The sequence below is a fragment of the Furipterus horrens genome, unplaced genomic scaffold, assembly GCF_987537825.1.
Source record: "Furipterus horrens unplaced genomic scaffold, mFurHor1.1.pri manual_scaffold_11, whole genome shotgun sequence".
NCBI classification, from domain to species: domain Eukaryota; kingdom Metazoa; phylum Chordata; class Mammalia; order Chiroptera; family Furipteridae; genus Furipterus; species Furipterus horrens.
The window spans coordinates 86077183-86103380 of NW_028327181.1; the positions used below are offsets into that span (position 1 = coordinate 86077183).

The 26198-nt window shown below is 39.2% G+C and overlaps 1 protein-coding gene across 1 annotated transcript in view; it reads left to right on the forward strand.

The window, feature by feature from the left end:
- Positions 1–6301: 6301 nt before the first annotated feature.
- TADA2A (transcriptional adaptor 2A) overlaps positions 6302–26198 on the forward strand; it is a 44645-nt gene continuing 24748 nt past the window's right edge. The window contains exons 1-5 of the mRNA XM_090291798.1: positions 6302–6424; positions 14014–14120; positions 15302–15361; positions 22095–22186; positions 25388–25545. Of these exons, the coding sequence (XP_090147924.1) occupies positions 6400–6424; positions 14014–14120; positions 15302–15361; positions 22095–22186; positions 25388–25545 (442 nt within the window). The 5' untranslated portion in view covers positions 6302–6399. The remainder of the gene's footprint in view (positions 6425–14013; positions 14121–15301; positions 15362–22094; positions 22187–25387; positions 25546–26198) is intronic.

Genomic DNA, 26198 nt, shown 5'->3' on the forward strand with positions numbered 1-26198 from the left:
CCATTTTTATCTATTTGTATACCAAACTACGAAGAACCACTTCAGCTCAGGAAAAATAAATACTAGATAAAATTTATAAAATCTTTCAGTGCTCTGGACATAGTAAATATCTAAAAATGGTAGAGAATCGTTTCCATAGAGAGGGAGGCTCAGAAACTGCACTTTTGATTCTAACTAATGAAGCTTGTAGTTGAAGAGGAGTTGTTGGGGTATTTTGGACTTAGTCAATGGAAGCCACATCACAGAGCCTGACAGTATGATATAATTCTCCTTGTTGGGTTTCAAGTTCAAAAGTCAACCTCCTAAGTTAGCTATGGATGAGAGGGCTTGGAGAATGTGCTGTTAATCCGTCCTGAAGTTCAGTCTTCAAAAATATCAGGCCGAGCCCCAGCTGGGTGGCTCAGTTGGCTGGAGCATTGTCCCATACACCAAAAAGTTGCGAGTTCAATTCCCCGTCAGGGCACATACCTAGGTTGTGGGTTTGATCCCTGGTCAGGGCATGTACGGGAGGCAACTGACCAATGTTTTTCTCTCACATGTTTTTTTCTTTTTTCTCTCTCTCCCTTCCTCTTTCTCTAAAATTAATAAACATATCCTTGGGTGAAGATTTAAAACAATTAGCTCTAATGTAAATATGTAACTTAAAGCCGATAAGTTTTTTTTAAGTTCCTTTATAGACATGTTTAGTGAGGAGAGGGGAACAAGAAGACATTTAGTCATCTCTGCTATGACAGGTTAAATACAGGTTTCAATGGAAGCATGTAAAAAGTCAACTTAGCCCAGACTTGGGGCCAGGAGAGAAGTTCCTGAGGCAGTGACCTCTAAGTTGAAGTGGAGGTACCTTGGCAAAGGGAGCTTGGAAGACACAGAGTGCATAAGGGAAAACTGAGGTTTTTCTATTTGGCTGGAGAATGAAGTGTGAGCTGGGGCAGTGAAGGCAAGGAAATAGGAAGACACTAGACACTGAAGGGCCTTCTACAAAGAGTGACCATGTAATTTATTGCACAAACTGAGACACTTCTGCGAGTGAAGTGAGACAATATTACTAATTCTATGGGGAAAACAGGAGTAAATCAGGACTGCCCTGAGCAAATTGGAACTTGTGGTCCCCCTATTTGTCAATGATGTTCAGGTGCTTGAACCTCCAGTGGAAGCACAGACTGGATATCTTCTCTGTTTACCTTATACATTTTGCCTGAGTGACTTCATCCATACCTTTGCCTTTACTTGCTCATTTCACAAATATTCGTCCAGGATGCACTTCTGGGCACTGGGGTTACAAAGAAGAAAAGACACAGTGTCTGTCCTCGAGCTCTGTCTAAAGAAGACATACATCCAAAGAAACAATGCTCATACGCTTATACAATTGTAGCCCTGGCCTCTCCTCTCAGCTCTAAACTCACACATGTTACTTCCACTCAGCTTGCACAACACAGATCTGAAACAGTACTTGTATTTTCCTCCAAAGCTCTTTTCTTTCAGCTGGTCTTCCACTTTCCCCAGCTGGTCTTTTCATTGATATCACTATCCATTACATGCTGAAGGCAAAACCCCAGAAAAGCGCTCTCTTAATCAGTGTTATCCTTCTTACTGGGAATTTTCATTTCTTCACTTTGTTCTTAAGCACAGTGACTAAACCGGGGCTTAGAATTCTAACGAGGGCCTAACATCAATTAAAGAAGAAGGGTAATATCAGGTGCTTGAATGCAATGTTTGTAATGAATAGATCCCAGGATTATGTGGGACTGTTTTTTCCACAATAGTACACTGATAACTCATATCCAGGTTGTTGACAATTATGATGTCCAGATCTGGACAGAGGCCCTAGACAATCTAAAAAAAAATCAGTTTAGCCCTGGCCGGTAAGGCTCAGTTGGTTGGAGCGCCATCCCATAGACCAAGAGGTCACGGGTTCGATTCCAAGTCAGAGCACACACCCAGGTTGCAGATTCATCCCCCAGTTGTGGCGCATACAAGAAGGCAACCAAGTCAATGTTTCTCTCTCACATTGATGTTTCTCTTTCTCTGTGTCGCTCTCTATAAAAAGTGAGGGTAAAAAAAAAAAAATTCAGTGTCGGTGAAAAAGACATGAAGATAAGTCCTAAGTGCTTGACCCTATCTCCTCTTTGTGAAGGATGTGAAAGTGTTTGTAAAAGTGCAAAGGTGTAGGTTAAACTGTCTATTGAACAATTGCTATGGAAAAGCACAATTACTGCTTTAAAGGGCGAGCTTAATGTTTCTCCCATCTCTTCCCCACACAATTCCCAGAGTAGTCCTTTTCAAGCAAACTTCTTGGTTCTCAACCCTCCCATAGCATCCTATCACATTCCAATAAAATCCAAGGTCCCACCACGGCTTATCGGATGACACATGAACTGGCTGCTGACTATGCTTCCCAACTTCCTTCTCTAACTGGCTCTGCTGCAGGCACACAGGTGTCATGATTTCACCTCCAATATGCCAAGCAAGTCCCTATCTTAGGGCCGTCCAATTGCCATTTCTCTCCTGAAATGGGTTCCCTCTAGAAATCCACACATCTGCTTCCCTCCTTCAATTACGTTCCTACCTATGTGCTCTTCCCTTAAGAGGTCTTCCTTGTCTAGCCTATCAAGAGCATCCCTACATCACTCTTATCCCTTTATCCTAATTTTCTTTTTCCATAAACCTTACCCCATTATTGGGAATTATCTGTTAGTAATATATTCAGTTATTATTGTCAACCTCCCCTTCTATTAGAAGAGGCAGACTTTGTTTTGTTCACTGCTGATTCCCAGCACCTAGAACAACGCCTGCTCACTAAATATCTGTTGAACGAATACACAGATTTTCAGGATACATCAAATGTAAAATGACTCTATGTTTATTGATGCATAGGAAAATGTCTGCAAAGTATATAACAAAATGTTAACTGTTTATTTAACACGATGGGGGCTGCTTTTCACATTATTTTTGCTCATGTGAATTTTCTGATTTTTTAAAAAATGAACTTGTTTCTCATATACTAAAAAAATGAATTTAAAAAAACCATATAGGCAGAAGGTATCAATAAATTCTAAAAGAAGTTGGATAAATTTATGAAGGACAAATTTCTAAACATAGGTAACAGCATAATGGTTAAAGCAGACCACAGTTTGAATCCCCTTCGCCAACCCTTTCTAGCAGTGGGATTCCAAGTTACTTATAAACCACAGTCTAACTGTCTTCAGCTGGAAAATGGGGACAATAATAGTGCCTACCTCATAAGGTCGTTTTTGAAGATTAATTAGACCATGTATGTAACCTCCTTTGTACAATGCCTGGCACGCAAGAAATAATCGACATATAGTAGCTATTATAATAATTAGGAATAAAAGTTGGGACATACCGAGCCCTCAAGATTGACATCAGAGCGGACCACCACATCGTCTCCTCATTGCGCCTCCATTTGGGCCTCTGAAGCCCAAAGAGGGGATGGTTCTTTCCAAAGGACAGAATTTCGACGGTCCAGAAGCAACTGAATAAAACGCACCCCGTTCACCCTTAAACCATTCAGTCTGGTTAATCCATGAGCAACACTTCAAGACCCGGATTCCAGAAGCGGCCAATGAAACCCTTGGCCTCAATTTCTTTGCTGCAACGAGGGGTGAGAATGTTAAAAAACATAAAAGCGGGACTCCGGAGCGGGATCAAACAGCCCTGGCAAGCCTCTGGCGACCCGCAACGCACCTCACGGGACAAGTGATTACTGGTCGTACTCAAAGCCGGGCCAGCTGCTCACCCGCATCCTCCCAGGCCTCTGCCAGAGGGCAGTAGAGGGCACGCGGCGAGGACCCGCCGGACGCCGAGCGGGTGGTGGCCGGCGCGCCGCAAGCGGCGGGGCCCCGACGGCGGAGGAGGAAAAGGGGTGGAGATGACGGGCGCGCGGCAAGAGGCTGGGCAGCGAGGGGAAGGGGCAAGCTCGCGCCTGCGCCGCTCGGGAGCGAGCGCGCAAGCCCAGGGGCGCGCACGTGGCTGGCTGTTTCTAGGCGCGGAGGAGGGGGCACGGCGAGGTGAGGCTCTAGGCGCTGCAGGGCGGACGGCGACGGGGCTCGAGCTTCTCTAGAGGCACGAGGAGGCGGTGGGGACCACGAGGTGCGGCGGCGATCGGTGTCAGGCTGCAAGCCCGGGCGGCCGGGAAGACGCAGCGGGGGGCGGGCGGGAGGCGTCGGGCCACGTTGCACTGTGGGGACGGGTGGGCGGGGCATGACCCTTCGGCCCCGCCTCGCGACGAGCCCGGCGCGTCTTGCGCGCTGGGAGGCTCCGAGCTGACCCAGCCTAGACTGGCTGTTTCTGCAGTGCAGCGCATAACCATGCTGGCAACAGCCTCTGTGTCCTAACCTTACTGACGTTTCCCGTTGAGTTTTCGAGTAGGCCTTCCACAGTAGGCATTTAAGCTTCCATTTAGAGCTGAGGCTGACGGAGGCTCCGGTAAAATGACTTAACCCAAGGTCCTACAGCTACTAAGGAACTAAAGGAGGATTTGAACCTTGTAAAAACTCTACAGCGCGCACCTGTCCTCTACACCGCACTGAATGCTGTTCTTAAAGTACCTTCCGCCCTCCCAGTAACATCTTTGAAGTTGGTAAATGTTAATTTGGAGCTACTACCCATCGTTTCATGGATGTTATTGGAATATTCCGCTTATGACGTGGAGTGTTTGTCGGACTCTTTATACAGCCTTTACTTGACCCTGTCTAGTAACCTCTGTTGAAATGGTGCTGCTATTCTTTACCTATAAGACTGTACAAGTAACATAATCTTTCAGGGCTTTCTTTCCTTCTTCGAAAAAGCAGCATGCCTCAGAGGGTCCAAAAAGATAATCTACATACAGTGGTACCACAGTATCTGGCATATAAGAAAAGTTAGATAAATGTTGCTCATTATCTTATTATCGAGTGCATAATAACCTTTGCTAAACTCATTTTTAAAAAAAAGACTAACTTTCCCTGAGATCAGAGGGAGCAGAGGGAGAATTACCCTAACCCAGTCCATCCGTGAAAAGATAAGGTCATTGACAGCCATGTCTTCCGAGTGTTGATACACTTAACGATGAGTTATTCTGCAAGCTGAAAATATCAGGTAAAAGAAGTCACTCCAGGAAAACTAAAGATGAATTAACCTGAGTTCTTTCTGTGTGCTTGGTACCTTTAAGGCATACAAATTTGTATTAGATGTAGTTCCTGCTTTTATATTTTATTAGGAAATATGCATGCAGAAATAATCCTCACAAATTAGAATGTGAAAAATGTCAGAATAGAGTTAGGTAAAAACTATGAGAGTATAGAAGAAGGAGGGATGGCTTAGTGTGAAATATTTAACTTCTGTCTCCAAGAAGATACTTTATACATTGGACATACCTATTAAATGTTTATTCAGAGAGTAAATTTGTAAACAAATATGTGTTGTAATAGATAGGATTCCTTGGTTTCTAGTAACAACTCCTTCACACTAAAGTATTATTAGAAAGTAGAGAAAAGAGAAAAAAAACTAAGTCGTTAGGCCACCCTTGGGCATGGGGATCTCAACAGCCAGAGCTCACAGACCAAATTTTTGACTAGTGAATGTCTGAGCTCCAACTGCTTTCTGTCCTTTTTTTATTTTTTTTTTTTAAGATTTTATTTATTTATTTTTAGAGAGAGGGGAAAGGAGAGGGAGAGAAACATACATGCATGAGAGACACATCGATCGGTTACCTCTCTCATGCCCCGAAACCCCAGGCATGTGCCCTGACTGGGAATTGAACCCGCGGCCCTTCGATTTGCAGGCTGGCGCTCAGTTTACTGAGCCACACCGTCTGGGGCTGTCTGTGCTTGTATGTCTTATTCATGATTCAGATTTCTCTTAAGAAAAGATCTGGTTGCTATAGCTGCTGTAGGGGTAGAATATGGAGTATTACAATTGGCAACCCCTCTAAACCATATGAAATGTCCAAGAGTCAGTTTCCCAAAGAAGGGGGCTAAGGAGAGAAGTGCTGCCTGGCAGAGAAAACCAGTAGTTCTTTATTAGAGCTATGTAGCTTTTGTCGAGGGCTTACTATGGGCCAGGCACCACAGTACATTATTTATATGGGTTTTGATATTTAATCCTCACCGGGCTTCTCTAGGAGTTAGATATAATATAATCATACCCATTTTACAAAGGGGGCAACAGGCTTATAGAGATAAATATTTACTAATGTTACAAAGCTTAGATGTAGTAGAGTTATGTTGCACTGTCTTCTCTTTATCTTGTCCCTTTGAATTATTTCCCAATCTATGTGCCACTTCTGTTTGTTCACAGGTGGCCATCAGGCTTTGGCATTTGTGCTGGCCAGGTCTGAAATCTCCTTGAAGGGGCACTGCGTTGAGGAAGATCAAAGCGTCAGTCCTTGCCGGTTAAGGAATGGACCGTTTGGGTTCCTTTAGCAGTAAGTACTATGTGAGCAAGTCTCAGGTGAATATTAACAACAAACTGAAGTGGAATTTGGTCAGAGAAGAAAAATAAGCACTTTGAAGTTAAACAAAGCCCTGTGAATCTGAACCTAGAGGAATAAGAGTATCAACTCAAAATAAAATCAGTCAATATTTATTGATTGCGCACTGAACACATAACAAACATACCACCCTAGGCCTTATAAGAAAACTAAGTCAGATGGACCAGGCATAGTATGATTAACCTGCATTTAGATTTTTAAAAGCAGTGGGATTTTTCTTTAGAATGAATAGCCTATTTGTGATGTCTTGCTAAGCAATAATGTCAGCGGTCAGCAGTAAAGGAAATACCTTTCTGCCCCTTTTAGGTAGAACTTGCGTTCTAAGAGTAAACCATGTATAATGATAATACAGAGAATTACGGTATATGTGTGAAATAAATTCAGGCAGCCACACTATGGAGAAAAAATATATACTTCTTTTTCTCTGATTCTGAAGATAAGAGATTTTGCAGAAATAGGGATCCATTGTTAGAGGTTAATAGTGTCCCAATGAGAAGAATCAGAACGGTACTTTTGGGTGTTGTTTCCTGTAAAGCAGTTTCTTAAATGGGCTCTAACTTATGCTCTCATCACACTCTGTATAAATTTAGTACAGAATAGAGTCTTCAAACACATCAGTTCAAATCTCTCATTTTGCACATGGAAAAAAAGAACCTAAAAGAATTGTTCCAATGCCGGGAGTGAAAATTGAAACCACTCCCTCACCCTTTTTAAAATAGTTTTTAAACTTCTTATTGGGAAATAATTTCAAACTTACAGGAAAGCTGGAAGGTAGTCTTAAGAATAGTACAAAGAATAACCCATATACCTTTTGTTAATTTTTTACTCCATTTGTGAACATTTTCTCTTTCTCTCTTAATGTATATGTATTATACATTGACACATATATATTTATATTTATAGATAGACACATACACCCCATATATTTTGTTATTTTTTTGGAGTCATTTGGGTGTAAGAGACATACAGTAAGCCCTCAGTGTCATCGATAGATTCTTGGAAACTTCCAACTTTAAACAAAGTGAAATAAAACAAGTGTTACCATAGGCTAATTGATATAAACGAGTTAAGTTCCCATAGCATACTTCTGGTCAAAAAAATATCACCGAACTTCTAACTAAAGACCCCAGACACTTCTAATATTAAAACATTGAAATAAATGTGAGCTATACATACATTTAAGAAAGATGACTTAAAACAAGATAATCCTTTTCTAACCCACTTATTCCAGTTCAGGGTCAAGGGCAGCCAGAGCCTATCCCAGCAACTCAGGGTACAAGGCGGGAACCAACCCTGGGCAGAACACCACTCCATTGAAGAACATACTCACACACTCATACTGGGAGGATTTAGACATTCCATTTCACCTAACATATACATCTCTGGGCTGTGGGAAGAAACCAGAGCCCCCCAGAAAAAACCCACACAGACATAGAGAGAATGTGCAAATTATGCAGACAGTGGCCCTGACTGGGAATCAGTTTTTTTTCATCAACATTATAACAAGATGACATTGAACAAATGAACACAACATTATACAAGAGAGTGCTAAATATCATGGGCCTTTACTCCTAAGTACTTACAGTGTTTATTTCCTAATAATAGGGATATTTTATTTTATAACCTCAGTATAATTATCAAGTTTAGTAAATTTAACGTTGATAAAATACTTTTATCAAACCTGTCTGTATTCCAGTTTTGTCAGCTGACTCAATAATGTCCTTTATGGTGTTTTTCTTCCAGTACACGATACAGTCAGGTGAGGTCTTGCGTTAAGTTGCTATGTGTCTTTGTCCTCCTTTAAACTAAACATTTGCACAGCGTTTGTCTTGGTGACTTTGACACATTTGAAGAATACAGCGCTCGCCCCCCTTTTTTTAAATAGAGGTTTCTCATTTGGGGTTTGTCTGGTCTTGCTCTATCCCTCATTGGTGTTGCAAATTTTTTAAAAATATTTATTTTTAAAGAGAGTGGGGAGGGAAAGGAGAGGCAGAGAAACATCAATATGCAAGAGAAGCGTCAATTGGTTGCCTCTCACATACGCCCAACTGGGGATCTGCCCCGCAACCCAGGCATGTGCCTTAACTGGGAATCGAACTGGTAACCTTTCAGTCTGCAGCTGGCACTGAACCCACTGAGCCACACCAGCCAGAGCTGATGATATGAATTTTGAAAACCTAGGCAAGGTGTCTCAGTTCTCCACTGTATAATTTCTGCTTTTTTTCCTTGCATATATGACAAGCAACCCATAGGGAGCTGCTTGCAGGAGATAAAATACTCCAATCATCGAAATTTCTTCCTAGACTTAGCATTCATTGATGATTTTTGCCTGATCCAATCTTGACCGTGATGGTTGAAAAATTAGGATTCTCCCTGCCATCACCCCCACATCCAGCACTCTCCACAGTTGCTGGTTGACCCTTAGCATTCTACTATAATGAAAAGACTGCCTGTTTCCTTTATGTATGTGTGTATGTATTTATTTACAAGTATGAACACATGAATTCTTATTGTTTTCAGTGGTTTATAATTCATTATTATACTTAATTATCTTGGTTCTGAGATTGTCCCGGTATGACCACTGTGAGTCCCTTCAAGCTGGTTCCTGCATCCTTCTGCCATGCCGTCCCCTCATCACTTTTTTGAACATCTTCTCGTTTTTTGGCATGGCATGTCCCAGGTGCATCTTATACTTCCACCCCCAACCTTGGAATCAGCCAGTTTTCTGAGGAGCCCTGCTTCTTTTTAGAGAGAAATAACATTAAAGACCAAGATCTGGTCATTGCTGATTTCTCCTAGAGTATCCTTTATTGTGGCCCACAGAGCTAGGAAATATATGTGCATATATGCTCTATACACACACACACACACACACACACACACACATATTCACATATACATGCATATACTCATACAGATACTTTTTTAGAGAAATTATTTGTTCACATGAACACCTCTAATTCATTTTCATAGGCTTTTTCTTGTTTCCCCCTATTCTTTATTTGTCTGTCCTTTCCTCAATAAGAACCCTTGCTCCCAACATCAGCATATTTACTCTTTTACTCTTTTTATTATTTTTTTTATTTGTTGATTTTTGTTGTTCTGCTTTGTTACGCATTCATTGGTTGATTCTTCTGTGTGTGCCATGACCGGGGATTGAACATGCCCCCTTGGCATATCCGGACAACAGTCTAATCAACTGAGCTACCTGGCCAGGGCTACACTGTCTTTTAATACATCCAAAATTATTTCAGAATTGCTTTGCACATAATACTCCTTAAAACAAACCTACTTCAACAAGTTTAGGATTTGTTTGCAATTTTCCCCTGCATCACCCAAGACTGAAGATATATTGTTAAATATTTATAAGTGACTTGGATTGGTTCTTCTTTTTTTCCTCTTCAGTGTGGTTAAAGTATTCTTTTTAAATACTGTTGGATTCATCTGTTCATTCTTTCAGTTTTCCCTTCCTGTATTTATTGATTCAATTTTTTAAGTTTATAGAATATAAATATGTTTCTAAGAGTCCAAACTATACAAAATGATATATTTGGAGAATGAGCACTTCTTTCTATATCTTTTCTACTCCATTCCATTCTCCCTCCCCCAATCCTTTGCAGGTATTGACTTTATTGTTTTTAAGTTTATCTTTTATTTTCTCTCCCTCCTAATTTCTTACAGGAAAGATAGAATACCATCTATGCTCTTTTGCACTTCATTTTTTTTCACATAGCTAATGTGTATATTTGCATTTTTCTTTACTCTTTTTCTTTTCCCTTTTATTTTTTCTTTTAGTTTTTAAAGCTATTGTGTTCTAGAATTAAATAGTGGGTAGTAAAGTACGAAGTATTATGTGAGCACACCGTGGCTGGTTTGGCTCAGTGGATTGAGTGTCAGCCTGCGAGCTAAGTGTCGCTGGTTCGATCTTCCAGTTCAGGGCACATCAGAGAAGGAAAACTCTGACTCCAAAAAACCTCCGCTGCCTTGCGGCATACCTCTTCAGGGGAAAGGCTAAGGGAGTAAACCCCGACAGAAAATCCAGAGCCGGAGTCCCTAAGGCGGTTTGACGTTGTAGTCAACACCGGCAACTCCTGCGGCGCACCTGAAGCCAAGCTGTATTGACTCCGTCTTTCCCTTGGACCCTTCAGCTGCGAAGAGAGGGGGGGTCTGCTGCATGGGCAACAGCAGACCCTCCATATCACCCTGCCCAGGCTCTGTAGCTTCAGCTTCACTGGAGAGGACACTCCAGCGTCATCGCAAGATGTCGATTCAACACGGGAGGAGACAGATACCGTGTCACTCCCGAGTCGGACTGCACAGCCATTCTCGGCGGTGCAGATAGACTCTTAAGAAGCTACACCATCGTCTCTCGAGACGGACGGCTGCCGACGAATATCTCCTGGAAATAGTGTAATAGTTTACAGAGATTGTTCTCATTCTTTTTTATAGTTGCATAGTACTCCATCATGTGGGTGACCATAGTTTGTTCAGCTGTTCCAATGCTAAGTGGTATTTTGCAATTACAAATAAAGTTCTATGGCATAACCTTGGACATATATATTTTTGTATTGTCAGATATGTATTTTCATGGTGAATTCCTACAAGTGGAATTACTGAGTCAAAAAATAAGTGGATGCCTTAGTTTTATTTAGATACAGCTAAATTCTCCTCTATAATAATTGTGCCATTTTGCATTCCTATCAACAGTGTATCAGAATGACCATTTCCCCACAGCCTTACTAACAGTATATTATCAGAGCTTTTGAACGTTTGCCAGTCTGATAGGTAAGAAGTTAATAGCTCAGCATAGATTTCTTATGGGTGAAGTTGAATGTCTTTTCATATGTTTATGGGCCATTTTTATATCTTTTCTAATTATTCTTCATGTCTTTTACAATAGGATTTTTGGTCTTTTTTTTCTTCTCAATTTTTAACATTTTTTTTTGTTAGGGATTTTAGCCATTTATTATATGTTTGCAAATATTTTCTTCCAATTTACTAGCTTTTTTACTTTGCATCTGGTGTTTTTTGTTTGTTAGCTTTGTTTATGCATTCAACTTTATTAATCTTTTATTGCCCTTGGATTTTGATTGATAGGAAAAAAGCCTTTCCCTACTCCTAGGTTATAGAAAAGTTCTGGAATGCCTTTGTGAGGGGCACTTTGACTATATGTATCGGAAACCCTCTGTACATGCAACAGTTTTAGTTCTAAGAAAATACATATCCTGAGGGACAAAATGTGAAAAATTGTATACACAAGAACATTGATCTCAGCATTCTTTATAATAGTAAGGAATTAGAAACAGCATGAATATCCAACATTAGGGAACTGTTTATATTAGTTGTTCTCAACCTTATAGAGACCAAGTGATTTCTTTTTATATTTTTAAAACCCCTCTTAGTATTTGAAAATAAAATTCATAGATAAAATAACATCTGCAACCATGATTTCAAAGAAATAAAAACAAATAGTGCTCTAACCATAATAAAAGGATAAATAAAAGCCAAGTAATTTATAATAGTGAAATTTGTAATAAAATATATATCAATGTGTTGAGGCATGATTACAGTAGAAGATATAATGACTTAAGTAGTCAGATGCGCATGTATGTTGAATCACTGCATCTCACAAACACATGCAGTGAATGATTCATGTGTGTTGCATTGGTGACTTAGAAATAACAAGCTTGAATAACTCTGTATAAGGTTCTGAACCAAACAAGATACAGTCTCCTATAAAAGTACATTCAGTTGCCTTCCTGGAAGATTCAGTATATATTACATATAAAAAACTTTTATATGTAATATGGAATTGGGTTCTAGGTCATGTAATTATGAACAGGTTTTTTACCTACTTGAATATCTGGTGGGACAGTTTGAAAGTTCTGCAGGAATATTCATCCACTAAAAAGAATGAGGAAGATCTATGTATACCGTCAGGAAAGATGTTGACAATATGTTAAATGAAAAAAACAGGCTATACCTGGCTGGTGTGGCTCAGTGGATTGAGTGCCGGCCTGCGATCAAAGGGTTGCTGGTTTGATTCCCAGTCAGGGCGCATGCCTGGGTTGCAGGCCAGGTCCCCAGTTGGGGGCATGCGAGAAGCAACCAATTTATGTTTCTTTCCCTCTCTTTCTCCCCTCCTCTTCCTCTCTCTTCAAAATAAATAAAATCTTAGAAAAAAAAAGAAAAGAAGAACAAAACAGGCGATAAAACATCATGTATAGTATCCCACTTGTGTTAAAATAAACACACACACACATAGAAGGAATATTGGAAATCAAATGTTACTAGAGGATGACATATTTTCAGTGTCTAAAAATTTTAAAACTATAAACTGGGAAGCTTTTACAAAATAATTACTTCTTAACATAAGGGTATTAAAGCTCTTTACTTTGGTCAGTGGTCGATTTTTTTTCTAAGGAACATTTGAGGAAAGGAATAAAAGCTTATATCATTAACATAAAAAAATGATAGAAAGAGGATAATTTGGTAAAAACTGGCATCTAGCATTTAACATAGAACAATTGTTCTTGTGTCAAAATTTTAAATGGAAAAAGTGGGGTAGTTGCTGTTCCTTATATTTATTTTGAAGCTATTGCCAGAAGGATTACATTTCTTTCCTCTGTCTTTTCCTCCTGGTCTCCGTTTAAAAACAAATGAAAAGAATAATAATCACCCCTTGCAGGAGGGAAAGGTGCCTTGAAGAGTTTCAGATTTTAGGAAGGGAAATGCTGTTACAGAATATGAGAAATCCCGCCCCAGGCTAAACAGATAAAATCCTTACATCATCCTTACATCATCCTACAAAGCCTGCGTTTTCTTGGGCTCCTCCTGTTGATCACAGAGAAGGACTCTGCTAGGTTGCCCTGACTCTAAGAGGGGCAGAGTTTGGGGCATCCATATCTGCATTTTTATGACTAAGAGTTTGGTTTGTACGCCTCACCTTAATATTTCAGAGACATTGGAACTGGCAGAAGGTCTGCGCTATGGTCTCTGCTAACTATGGGAGAAAAGGAGGAAGCTTTTCTGGATTTAAATCCCAACTCATATTTAAAGTAGTATACCTCAAGACATATTTAAAGGAATTTTTCCCCCAACTTTTTATTCTGAAAGTTTTCAAACTTATAGAAAAGTTGAAAGAACAGTATAGTGATTACTTGTTGCTCACTACCTAAATTCAGCAATCATTAACATTTTGTCAGATTTTCTTTATCTATAAATACTTACGTGTGTATGTGACATTTTTTCCCCTGAAAAAAATAAGTTGTGGGTATTGTGAAACTTCCAGTTAAAACCTCTGTTTGTAAATTTCATCACAGGGGCCACATCTACTCAATGCTGCCCGGAAATAAAAAGGAAAATAATTTTTGTGTTTTCTTACTTGGAATGGGCTCATCTTGTCTCCATGAACTTTTCAACCCAGTTTACTACCTGTATAATCATTTGCAGATTTTCACCCACTTGCTCTTAAGACAATCATAAGGTTTTTTGAAACTACTATTTTTTTTTTTCTGTTCTAGGTGACCCCTCTGATAAGCCACCTTGCCGAGGCTGCTCCTCCTACCTCATGGAGCCTTATATCAAGTGTGCAGAATGTGGACCACCTCCTTTTTTCCTCTGCTTACAGGTAACTCACTAAGGAGACACCTGCCTCTGCTAGGCTACTTCTATGGCTATAATAAATTCAGAGACAACTATCGATTGCTCAGAAGGCCCATACTTTACTAAATCTGTTCCTTCCAGTCAGTCTCCCAGTACAGATATGACCACTGCCTAGCTGGGGAACAAAGCAGGTAGCAAAGGAGACCGTTGAATGTAGGCATATCTCAGAGATATTGGGGGTTTGGTTCTACACCCCATAATAAAGCAAGTATCACAATAAAGCAAGTCATAATCTTTTTGTTAGTGGTGAGTCTTGCCTCCAATTTGTAAAAAACACATCTGTGAAGTGCAGTAAAGTGAAGCCCAGTAAAATGAGGTGTGCATGTATTTCCTGTCGCTGTGTCAACCTAATGCCTAACACTGTTTTTGCCTGTAGTGTTAAGTATGAGACTACAGTAAACAGAAGAGGAAGGTTATTCCTTTTGATAGCACCTGTGACACTGTTTATTGTCATATTGAAGACTGATCCTTGGGCAGGTGACAAACCAGGAAACAAACCATCTTGTGGATGATGATGAAAATAATAATACTAATTATAAGTGCTTATACTCTGTGCCAGGCACTATTTTGAGTACAGTACATGAATTAACTCCTAAATCATCACTACAGCCCAGTAAAGTAAGTGCAATTAGTATTCCCATTCCAGGCAAAGAGCAGGTTAAGTAATTTGCTCAAAGTCATACAACAAATACCACATTTATTGAAACCATGACTCTTGATTATAAGAAGCATCCCAATTTCAGAAATGTGAAAATGACTGATGGAAGTTATACTTTTTATTATGAGATGAGTCCTCATTTCAGAGTTTTAAAATATGAAAAAATATGTCTTAGAATTGCTGAAATAGGTAAACATGGAGCCAGAATTCAAATATAGGCAGTCTGATTCCAGGGCTTATGCTTTTATCAAAGGAGTTGCTGTCCTAGGAAGAAGTCTTTTTTCTTTCAGATTGTTGTTTATTCTCTGTGAGAATCACAGAAAAGCTGTGATCATGAATATAACCATCTTGTTGTGGATACAGAGAAGATTAAATGAAGTCTTAATAACTCATCACAAGAGCAGAGTACCCCCAAACTATCTTCTATTCTTTAAGAAAGCCTTTCAAAAGGTCGCTTTTTGATAACTTAATTTTCCTCTTTTTTGCAGTGTTTCACTCGAGGATTTGAGTACAAGAAACATCAAAATGATCATACTTACGAAATAATGGTAATGATGAAGTTGTAGGGAATTTGTTTGTTTTTCCAGTCTTACATGGGAATTAGTTTTCTTCCTCCACCTCCAAGGATCTCTTTCCCTTTTCATTCTTCCTCTTCTGAATTAGTTAATCATTACCCAATAAGTTTTCTAGAATTTTATGAATCTGCTGAGGCATTTAAGTCCAAAAATCATTTTATATACTCAGAGTTTTGTTTCAAACTTACAAGGAAGAAAACACTTTTTGAGATTTATTGACATAAGAGCTATGCTGCTTTTTAGGTTCATTGATAACACACATTAGATGTGGTATCAATATGTTTTGGCTAATGGTATTTTTATATGGCTAATTGGGATAGTGGTAATGTTTATGTCTGATACTGTATCCCCCTTCTGTGGGGAAGTTAGTTTCCTTTTGAGAGTTAAGTTTAACATGAACATAGAGTGAATGATACAATACGTAAACTCATTTGTAGGCCAGAGTAAGGCTTGGCTGTAATTTGATTATATCACCACCTCTCTAGAAGGAGTGAGAGGCAGATGTTGATAGTGTACCTCCCAGAGAAATGGGCACTTTAATAAACCAAAGTAACTACCTGGTCTGCTTGGCAGGTATTTATACCTTTGTCAAGAGAGTCCAGTCAATTACCAAAGCGTAACTTGCAGTTCACCATTTGGTTTTCTTACAGGAAAGAGTGTAGGCTGGGGCATCTATTAATACTTGACAGTAATAATGCCTCCCTCTTCTACTTTTAAGGGCCCATGTGATTACATTGGGCCCAACTGGATAATGGAAGATGCTCTTCCTATTCTAAGGTCAATAGATTAGTACTGTAGTCCCATCAGCAGAGTTCGTTCACATGAATATGTGGTTAGTGTTTGAAGAATCGGGGGACAGGCATCCTGGGGATAAAATGGTCATCTTTAGGATTATGCCTACCACAGTACTATAGTATATTTACCTCAGTCTCTTAAAAGTTTAGAAAAAGTGAATCAGCATCTCTGAGTTTTGATTATTTGTGGGGTGCTGTTAAGATTAATTTCTGGGTTTACAATGCTAAGAGTCAGATCCTAGTCCATAATGAACTAATAAAAAATGTTCCCTAATAAGAATTCTTGGCAGCTGCCTGGCCAACCTTACCCTACCTCTCTAAGTACTTTCTTTACTAGTTAAAAGACTTGGAAAACTTTTTTTTTTTTAACATAGACTTTGTTTTTTAGAGCAGTTACAGGTTCACAGCAAAATTGAGCAGAAAGTACAGAGATTTCCCATATACTCACTGCCCCCGTGAACACTTAAGACTCCCCATTTTCAATATCCCCACCAGAGTGGTATGTTTGTTATAATTGATGAACCTTCACTGATATTTCATTATCACCCAAAATCCACGTTTACGTTAGAATTCACTCTTGGTGTTTTATATTTTGAGGGTTTGTACAAATATATAATGTCATGTATCCACCATTTTACAGTATCGTACAGAATAGTTTCATGCCCCTAAAAATTCTCTGTGTTCTGCCTGTTCATCCATCCCTCTGCTTTTCCCCTGGCAATCACTGTTCTTTTTACAGTCTCTGTAGTTTTTTTTTTTTTTTTTTTTTTTCAGAATGTCATATAGTTCGGATCATACAGTACATAGTTTTTCACTTAGTAATATGTATTTAAGTTTCTGCCATGTCTTTTTATGGCCTGATAGCTCATTTCTTTTTAGCTCTGAATAATACTCCATTGTCTGGATGTCCTACAGTTTATTTATCTATTTACCTACTGAAGAACATCTTGGTGGCTTCCAAGGTTTGGCAATTGTGAATAAAGCTGCTATAAACATCCATGGCAGGTTTTTGTGAGGACATATTTTGAACTCCTTTGGGTAAATACCAAAGGGACTCAATTGCTGGATCACATGGTAAGAGTATGTTTAGTTCTGTGACAAACTGCCAGCCTGTCTTCCAAAGTGGCTGTATCATTTTGCATTTCTACCAGCAATAAATGAGAGTTTCTGTGGCTCCACATTCTCGTCAGCATTTGGTGTTGTCTGTTCTGGAATTTGGCCATTCTAATAGGTGTATAGTGGAAACTCATTTTAATTGGCACTTTTTTGATGACATATGTGGAATATCTTTTCATATCAATACATTTTTCCCCTTTTGTTAATTACAAAATGAATGAAGTATGGTCAGAGTAGCTTATGGCTTTGAGTGCATTTCATCAAGGTTATCAAATCTTCAGAAAGCTGGTTTATTTGTCCCAAATTCACACAAGAATACCTAGAGCTGTAATACACATTTGTTCATTGGAATTGTGAAAATAATTTCTCAAAGGATAATTAAGTATAGGTTCAGTAGATGGATGGTTATCCATTGTAGGAAAGCTGACCATGAGCTCTCTGGCTGTTCTGGGCACAGTGTCTTTTCCATAATGCTGAAGGTGCTAAGTTTCACTCCAAGGCCACTTAATTCTTCTGATTACATCATCCTTTCTCACACATTCACCACCCATACAAACACATTTTAAAATTCTATCTTTTACTTTGGGGAGCTTTTGGAGGTTACTAATATTTTCTCTTTATTCTGCCAGGGTTATCTATTCCCAGATAAGGGAAAGAAGAATCTCCTTCAGTAGGAATGATGACTAAGTTTTGACTTTCTACACACGAAGCCACTAAAAGCTTGCTTTTTTAATTTAACTTAATTTTTTTATGTGAAGCCTCAGGAAACTTTTAACCAGTTTCCAGTACTTTTGTCATCTCAGTTCTGTATTTTTGGAGGTTACTCATGCTGTGGTGGGTGGTGCATTAAGATTTCTGAGTCCTGTGCCTATTTTTGTCTTATAATCCTTAGAACCTTGAACAAGTCAAGGCACCACTTTTCTTTCACACCCGTTGTACCAGTGATTCTTAAACTTTAGGGCAGGAGGATCACCTGGAGAGCTTCTTAAAAATGTAAATTTCTAAGCCCCTGCTTTTAGAGATTTTGGTTCATTAGGGCTGAGGTTGGGTCCAGGAATTAAATAACATTGATAAAACTTCAAGAAAAACCATATTATGTCTATCAGTTTATTTTCGGTGCAGTAAGTCTCATTTATCTGAGTAAAATTGTTGAGGGCTAATTAATATTCTAAATACAGTTTTAGAAATAACAGGTTCTTCAACTATGAGTTGTCGTATTTACATGTTTTTATGGCACTAGCCAGATTGAGTGATTATATGAATTTTTTTCCCCTAAGATCATCCATTTATTTATTAAGATTTTATTTATTTTTAGAGAGAGAGAGGAAGGGAGGGAGAAAGAGAGGGAGAGAAACATCAATATGTGGTTGCCTCTCACACACCCCCAACTGGGGACCTGGCCCGCAACCCAGGCATGTGCCCTGAATGGGAATTGAACCAGTAACCCTCTGGTTCACAAACGGGTGCTCAGTCCACTGAGCCATACCAGTCAGGGAGATTATATGAATTTAATATAGACATAGACCCGTACATTTCTTTTTGGTTTCATTGTACCTCATGTGCTAAGCATATTTATAGTATGTGCTCCAGTAAACATGTCTTGTTTATTCATAGTGTAATTTCACAAATCACCACAGTATTTTTGTTATTAACAAAAGATTTAACCATTTCTAAATGCCTAGGTAATCTGAAGACCTCTTAATGTAACTTCTTAAAAAACTTTATTTAGAAAATTTCAAATATATACTGAAACAGAGCGAACGGTGTCTCAGTTATCTATTGCTACCTAATAGTAACTGCAGAATTTTGTGGCTTAAAATAGCAACCATAATATCCGCCAGTTTTGTGGGTCAGAAGTTCAGATTAGACTGGGCATGGTAAGGATAACTCTCAGTTCCAGCGCTGGAGCTGAAAGACCATGGGGCTTTTTTTCCACACACTCTGGCACCTCAGGAGGATGACTTGGATTGGTTGGGAGTTAGCTAGAACACCTTAACTGCCTGAGGCCTTGGTTCTTCTCCAGTAGTCTTAGGGCCTCTCCTTCTCCATGTTACCTTTCCACATGGTCTTGCCAGCAAAGAGGCTAGATTTCTGATGTGGTTCAGGAATTCTAAGAGCGCAAAAGAGGAAGCTGCTAGGCCTCCTTAAGTGAGTCACATGCCCGATCGTATTGAAAGAGAAGGGACCACACAAGGATGTGAATTCCGGGAGAAGTTCATTGACAGCTGCCACTGTAACCAACTACGTACATAGTATAATAAATTCCTATAAACTTGTTACTGGCTCTTAAAATGATCAATTCATGGCCTCTTAATCTAAATCCTCATCTCTTCAGATTACTTGGAAGCAAATCGTCCAGACATAATATCATTTTATCTGTAAATGCTTTATTAGATCTCTCTGAAATTTTAAAGTAATTCAACTTCACTTTTCACATTTCCCCAATCAGTTCATAAAAGTTTTTTTTTTTAAATCTCTGGTCTGTTCTCCACCTATGAAACAATTGCTTTTCCGATTTTTATTACCATAAACCAGTTTTGCATATTTTACAACTACATATAAAAGGATTCATACTGTATGCACTTTTGTTCCTGGCTTCTTTTTTTTAACTCAGCATGTTTTTGAGATTCGTGTTGTATAGTTCATCCCCTTTTGTTACTGCATAATATTCCATGGTAAGAATATAGCAATTTTTGTATCCAATCTTGTTGATGGACACCTGGGCTTTGGCTAGTGTTTTAATATTATGAATAAAGCTGCTATGAACATTCTTGTTTAAAGCTTTCTGTGGATATATATTTTTATTTTTTCTTAGATAAATAATTAGGAATGAAATTGCTGGGTCATAAGTGATTAACTTTTAAGAAACTCAGAAAGTTTCCTGAGTGGTTGTGCCATTTTACATCTCTGCCACCGATGTCTTGAGAGTGCTGATTGCTCCACAAGTTTTGATGTTGTTAGTTTCTATACTTTAGCTATTCTTGTGGGTATGATAAGTATATAGTGATGTCATAAAATTCGTTTCAACTTTTACAATTTGTTCTAATTGGGATACAAATTAGATCCATACATTTCGCTAACTAATATGTTCCTCTGTCTTCTGTGTTTCCTATAAATTGGTAGTTAATATTTAGTGGCTACCTCATATTTATGATCATTGTCTATATCTATTAATTTATTGGGGACTGCAAAATAGTTATCTTTTAATTCTATTGCTCCTTTACGTTGATTTAAATTCTATAAAAAGATAGGTCACACATTGTCTATGTGATCATCCTTACGTAAAGTTTGTACAGGAAAGACGGGATACTTATTTCCTTTTTCTTTATCATTTTTTACTGGTTTTGAAATATGAGTTGCTTTCCTGGCACCTCTAAATACCTATAATGCTTTATGTGTTTCATTCCTTTGCAGTTATCCTTTTTAATGCTCAGAATGTTCCATTTTTGGTTAGTGGGAGCCTCTACAAGTTAGTCTCTGAATCCTTTTAACATGACACTTGCATTTGAGAGCCCCTTTGCTTACATTATGACATGTTCCAGTCTCATCATGTACCTTTCCTGACCCAAAGCTAGAATCAGCTTTTTCTTCAAGGGTCCTAGTTCCTTCAGTGGGAAAAAGTATTTAGAGACTGCATACTAGCAATAGAAGCACCTATTGCTGCTGGGTTGGTCATTGTTTCTAGACCTTTTCACTGAGCGGTATTAGGAAATTATTCATTTAATACAAAATACATCATGAGTTTATATGAAAACTTTCAATTCAAATACAAGAAAGACTACAAAGTTTTATATCACCTCATAAATCTATACTTTTTTCCCCCAAACCAAAAATCCCACTGCCCAATGATGCCAACAATTATTTATTTGCTTTACCTCATAACACATCCACATACAATGATCTCAGAATATATGAAGACTGCTAAAAACAGGCTGAGGGTTACTTCGGCAGTTCCTTTTACTTTTAAGGTATATTCTACAGATATACAGTCAAGTTATTGTATTTTAAAGTCAGCTAAGATAGTTTCCTTCTGTGTCATTATGCCTTAAAATTTGTTACATTTTGCTTTTAATTCTTATAATTTTAAATTTTAACTATTACATACAGTATCTGTGTTTTCCAAGTCAAATCTGCAAAACAAGGAATATTCAGAAAGGTCTAGCTTCTATCCCTGTCCTTTCCACCTGTTTTTTTCCCTCCCTCCCCCATAGGTAACCTTTTCTTTTAAATGTATGGTTTCTCTTCCACTTAAAAAATAAATAAATAGACCCAGACAGTGTGGCTCAGTTGGTTGGGCCTTGTCCCACAAAGCGAGAGGTCTTCAGTTCGATTCATGATCAGGGCACATTCCTGGGTTGTAGGTTCGGTCCTTAGTCATGGTGCAGGGCGTGCACAATAGGCCACCAATCGATGTTTCTCTCTCATATCAATGTTTCTCTCCCTCTCTTTCTGCTACTCTTCCCCTCTCTAAAAATAAATAAAATCTTTTTTAAAAATCAATATATACACATGTGTATTCCCCTCTTAGCTAGATAGGAGCATAATAAAATATTTATTTCTAGCTTTGTGCTAAGTTTAATATATATATATATTTCTGCATGAACTACTTGGAATTTATGGGTGATAATATTTATTGGAGACCCTTGATGGTAGAAATAGGAATTAGGGTGGTAGACCACCATGAGAATAGTTGTTGAAATAGAATAGGTATTGAGAAGGACATAAATTAGTATTAAAATGGAGGTTTCTAGGCCCCATTTCTATATCTGTTCTTAGATAAACCTTTTCTTTCTTAGACCTCAGATTTCCCTGTTCTTGACCCCAGCTGGACGGCTCAAGAAGAAATGGCCCTTTTAGAAGCTGTGATGGACTGTGGCTTTGGAAATTGGTAAGAGTTTGGTGTTAGGGCCTGTCCTGCCCTCATGGGCTTAGAGAAGAAGGTGCTCTTGAAAGGTAAAGGGAGGAGCCTCAGAAAGAGAGGTTTGAGGGTCATATGTTGCTTTTCTGTTGAGCCATGACTTAGAGACAAGTCCTCCTGAATGCCTCACAGGGGCATGGGATGCTTCATGGTCTATGACTGGACAGCCCTAAAAGACCATGTTGGGTGTATCAACACAAGGAAGGTTGTGGGGAACTGTAGGCTCGTTAGTCATTGCTCCTTTCTGATTTTGTGAGTTTTTATTGGCTGTGGATGCCCTCATCATTGAACTGAGTCAGACTTTAGGCAAATGACCATAGCTTACCTAAGATTCAAGTTTGACAGACTTCCTGTTCACATGCCCCGTTGTTAGCTTTCAAGTCCCTGCCTTAGTCCAAGGTGGGCAGAACTGGATCGCAGTCATTGCTGTTGCCCTAGGTGACAATAACAATAATAATAGCACCACTTTCATTTTTATCAGTACTTTGACACTGATGATATCATTTTGTGAACTAGATAGCAGAGGTGTTATTAAATATATTTTGTTCATGAAGAATCTGAAGCTCAGGGAAGGGACTTGAAATGATTTCTCATGATCACATAGCTTCTTCATGAAGGACCTTACCTAGTTGCACCCTGTCCTGCCTTCCTGGTGTATGGAATCTTTCCTGATGTTGATAGAACATATTCTGCCTCCCTTAGGACGAGCGCGCTGAAGAAGAATTGAGTTCAGTTCACATGTTGCTTATATTTATTCATTCAGCATTTATTAAGCATCATTAAAAGATCATGTAATTTAGAGAATACCGAAGAAGTTAGAAAACATGATCTTTCATGAGGCACTTACTAGTCATTTTTTATCTTTTTGGTTTTTCATTTTTTGCTTATCATTTTAATGCTCTTAATTAGTTAATCCTCCCTGTCCCCCTTCCTTCTTAGCATAGACCACAAAAAGACTATTGTTCCTCTATCCATCATGGGTAGGACACTAAGCTTGGTGGTAAGGGTGCTAGAGTTAAGAATTATGACAGCCTGCCCTCAAGAAGCTTATAATCTAGAAGGAATATATATACGTGTGTGTGTGTGTGTGTGTGTGTGTGTGTAAATAAAATGGTCTGTTCATAAAGTATCCAGCCATGTAATATGAAAAAGAAGCATTTATTGAAGAAGATACATGATTCAAGAAACATTGCACATAGGACAATGACACCTCAGTGCCCTTCAAAGCAGGCACCGTAGGACCTCACACACTTCTCCCAATCGCCATCAGCTGCCCTGTTGTATTTTCCTGAATCTCACTGAAAGTCTGAAATCTCTTCCCTTTCAAAGGTGATTTTAGTTTTGGGGGAAAGCCAGAAATCACAGGGCACCAAATCTGGGCTGTAGCGGGACTGAGTCACCTGGGTGATTTGATGTTTTGCAAAAAAACTCTGCATGAAACATGTTGCATGAGCAGATACATTGTTGTGATGAAGCTGCCAATCTCCAGTTGCCCATTGCTGTGGCCATTTTTATCATATTGCATCTTTCAACCAACAAAGAACATTGAGGTGGTACTCCTTACTAATAGTTTGGCCTGAAAGGGCATACTGTGATGGACAACACCTTCCCAATCAAAAAGCACAGTTAACATGCTCTTGGTCTTGCTGCAACTTTGCCGTGCCTCCTTTGTGCATGGAGAACCAGGAGACTTCCATTGAGAGGACTGGGCCTTTGTTTCTGGACCTTCTTGAGGAAATCTGGTTCATTGGTAGAAGTTTGAATCAAGTCATTAGCAACTGCAACACGATGTTTCCTTTGCTGTGGTAGCAGAAGCTGTAGAACAAATTTTGCCACATGTTTCAGGCCAAGATCCTGCATTAAGATCTCAGAAACTAATTTTTGGAATCCCCAGATCAGCCTCTAGTTCCCACACTGTCAGTCACCGATCTTTGTTGATTGCAGCCCGTACACGTTCAACATTCTCAGGTGTTCTGCTTGTGACAGGCCTTCCAGAACATGAATAACTTTTCAACAGATTCTCGACCATCTTTGAAGCATTTGCGCCGCACTTTTATTTGCGCTGCACTCATTGCATCATTTCCGAAAGCCTTTAAATCATCTGAATAGTCTGCAGAGGAATGTTCAAGCTTAACACAAAATTTGATGCAGATTCATTGCTCTACTCGCTCAATCATTTTGAATGCGACAGCCACACAGTGCACATGCTCACTCAACGGTGTCTGCCGTCCCTGCTGACTAGTACAGTGAAGTTGTCATCGTTCGCATATGTGCATCCCAGTCCTCTCTCCTTGGCTGCCAGGTTATATCCATGTCGCACAAACCATTCTCATTATAGTAACAATGGCTGGACATTTTCTGGACAGACCTTTTTATATTATATATAAATGGTTGAAGTACACAAATTCCTTTTAAAGAGATAACTTAGGTCATCTTTGGGTCCTGCTGCAGGCATAGTGATGCCTTAGGAGAAGAACAAGTGAAGTGCTGTGGGAAAGAGAGGCTGCAAAGGGGCTTGAGAGTTCTCACCTCTCCCTCTTCATTGTCTGGGCTAGGAGTAGGGAGTCTTGAGAACAGATTCTGGCTTTGTCACTTATTTGCTTTGTATTCTTGAGCAAATTTCTTAATGTCTTTGGGCCTCATTTTTTTCATCTATGAAATTGAGAGAGTACTCGCAGCACACAGTTAATGGTAGGATTAATTTAAATTATGTTGTGAATGTTTCTAGCTTATGCTTGGACTATTGTAAGAGCTCTAATAAATGTTTGCTCATGTAAACTATAAAACATTATGCAAATATAAAACTTACTTAGGTACGTTCTTAGTGTTCCAAAGTGGCTTGTTATTTATAGCAATCCTTTCCCTGGGGCCGGGTTCACAAGGTAATTACAAGTTTTCTAGTAATTTTCCCCTTTTAGTGGAAAGGAAAGGGCTTTTCAGATTCTGCTTTTATATCTTGGAATAGCAGGATTTGGAATATCAGATTACGCCAATATTAGGCTTATATTTTGTCTTATTGTCCTGCTGATAGAGCCATGACACCAGTTTGGAGGTAGCAAATTCCAGACATTATATGAATAGGACTGAAAATTTGGAAAGAACAAACCTTGGTTTCACCATTATGTATAGTTGAAAGCACTACTCGCTTCTCTTTTCCTCACATTCCTCTAGGCAGGATGTAGCCAATCAGATGTGTACCAAGACCAAGGAGGAGTGTGAGAAGCACTATATGAAGCATTTCATCAACAACCCTCTGTTTGCATCTACCCTGCTGAACCTGAAGCAAGCAGAGGAGGCAAAAACGGCTGACACAGCCATTCCATTTCACTGTAAGTGCCTCCCTTTTTCAGGGATACTTGGGTCCTCTTCGGCCCCTGTTGCAAAGCAGATGAAGAACGATTTGATGACTTGGACAGCCAGCGAATGCATGAAAGCTTGGTTGAGTTGGCATGGCCATTATGGAGAGTCAGAGCCATAATGGGGCAAGGAGGAAACATCTCCTAGAGGTCACAGAGGTCATAGTTCTCTACAGGATGTCAGGGGGCCCGGATCCAATGTGTAGTTACATCTGAGACTCTTGAGCATATTAGTTAACTTTAATGCTTGCTTCTGTGAGGTGAGATTGTAAAAAGAACCAGTCTTTCCATGCTGTTGTGAGCACAAGGCTTTTTACAATTCCTTTGGAGAGTTTATGATTGTAGATATTAGTTACCTAAAGAAGTCCAGTATTTGACTTAGTGTCATTAATTATTAATCATCCTCGTGTTAAGTCCAAGAAGCAATTTGTTATATTTTGTTCACTTGGTTGTGGCAGTAATAGCACACTTCATTTTTTAAATCTCATGTGGCTGAGGGATCCTTGGGTCTTCTAACAAAACATAACCAAAACCGTGATGAATTATAAATGGACATCTTTCCTCAGTGACTCCCAGAGCACAAGTAATAAGATATGAATGTTTTCCCCTTCCTCCCTGCCTTTCCT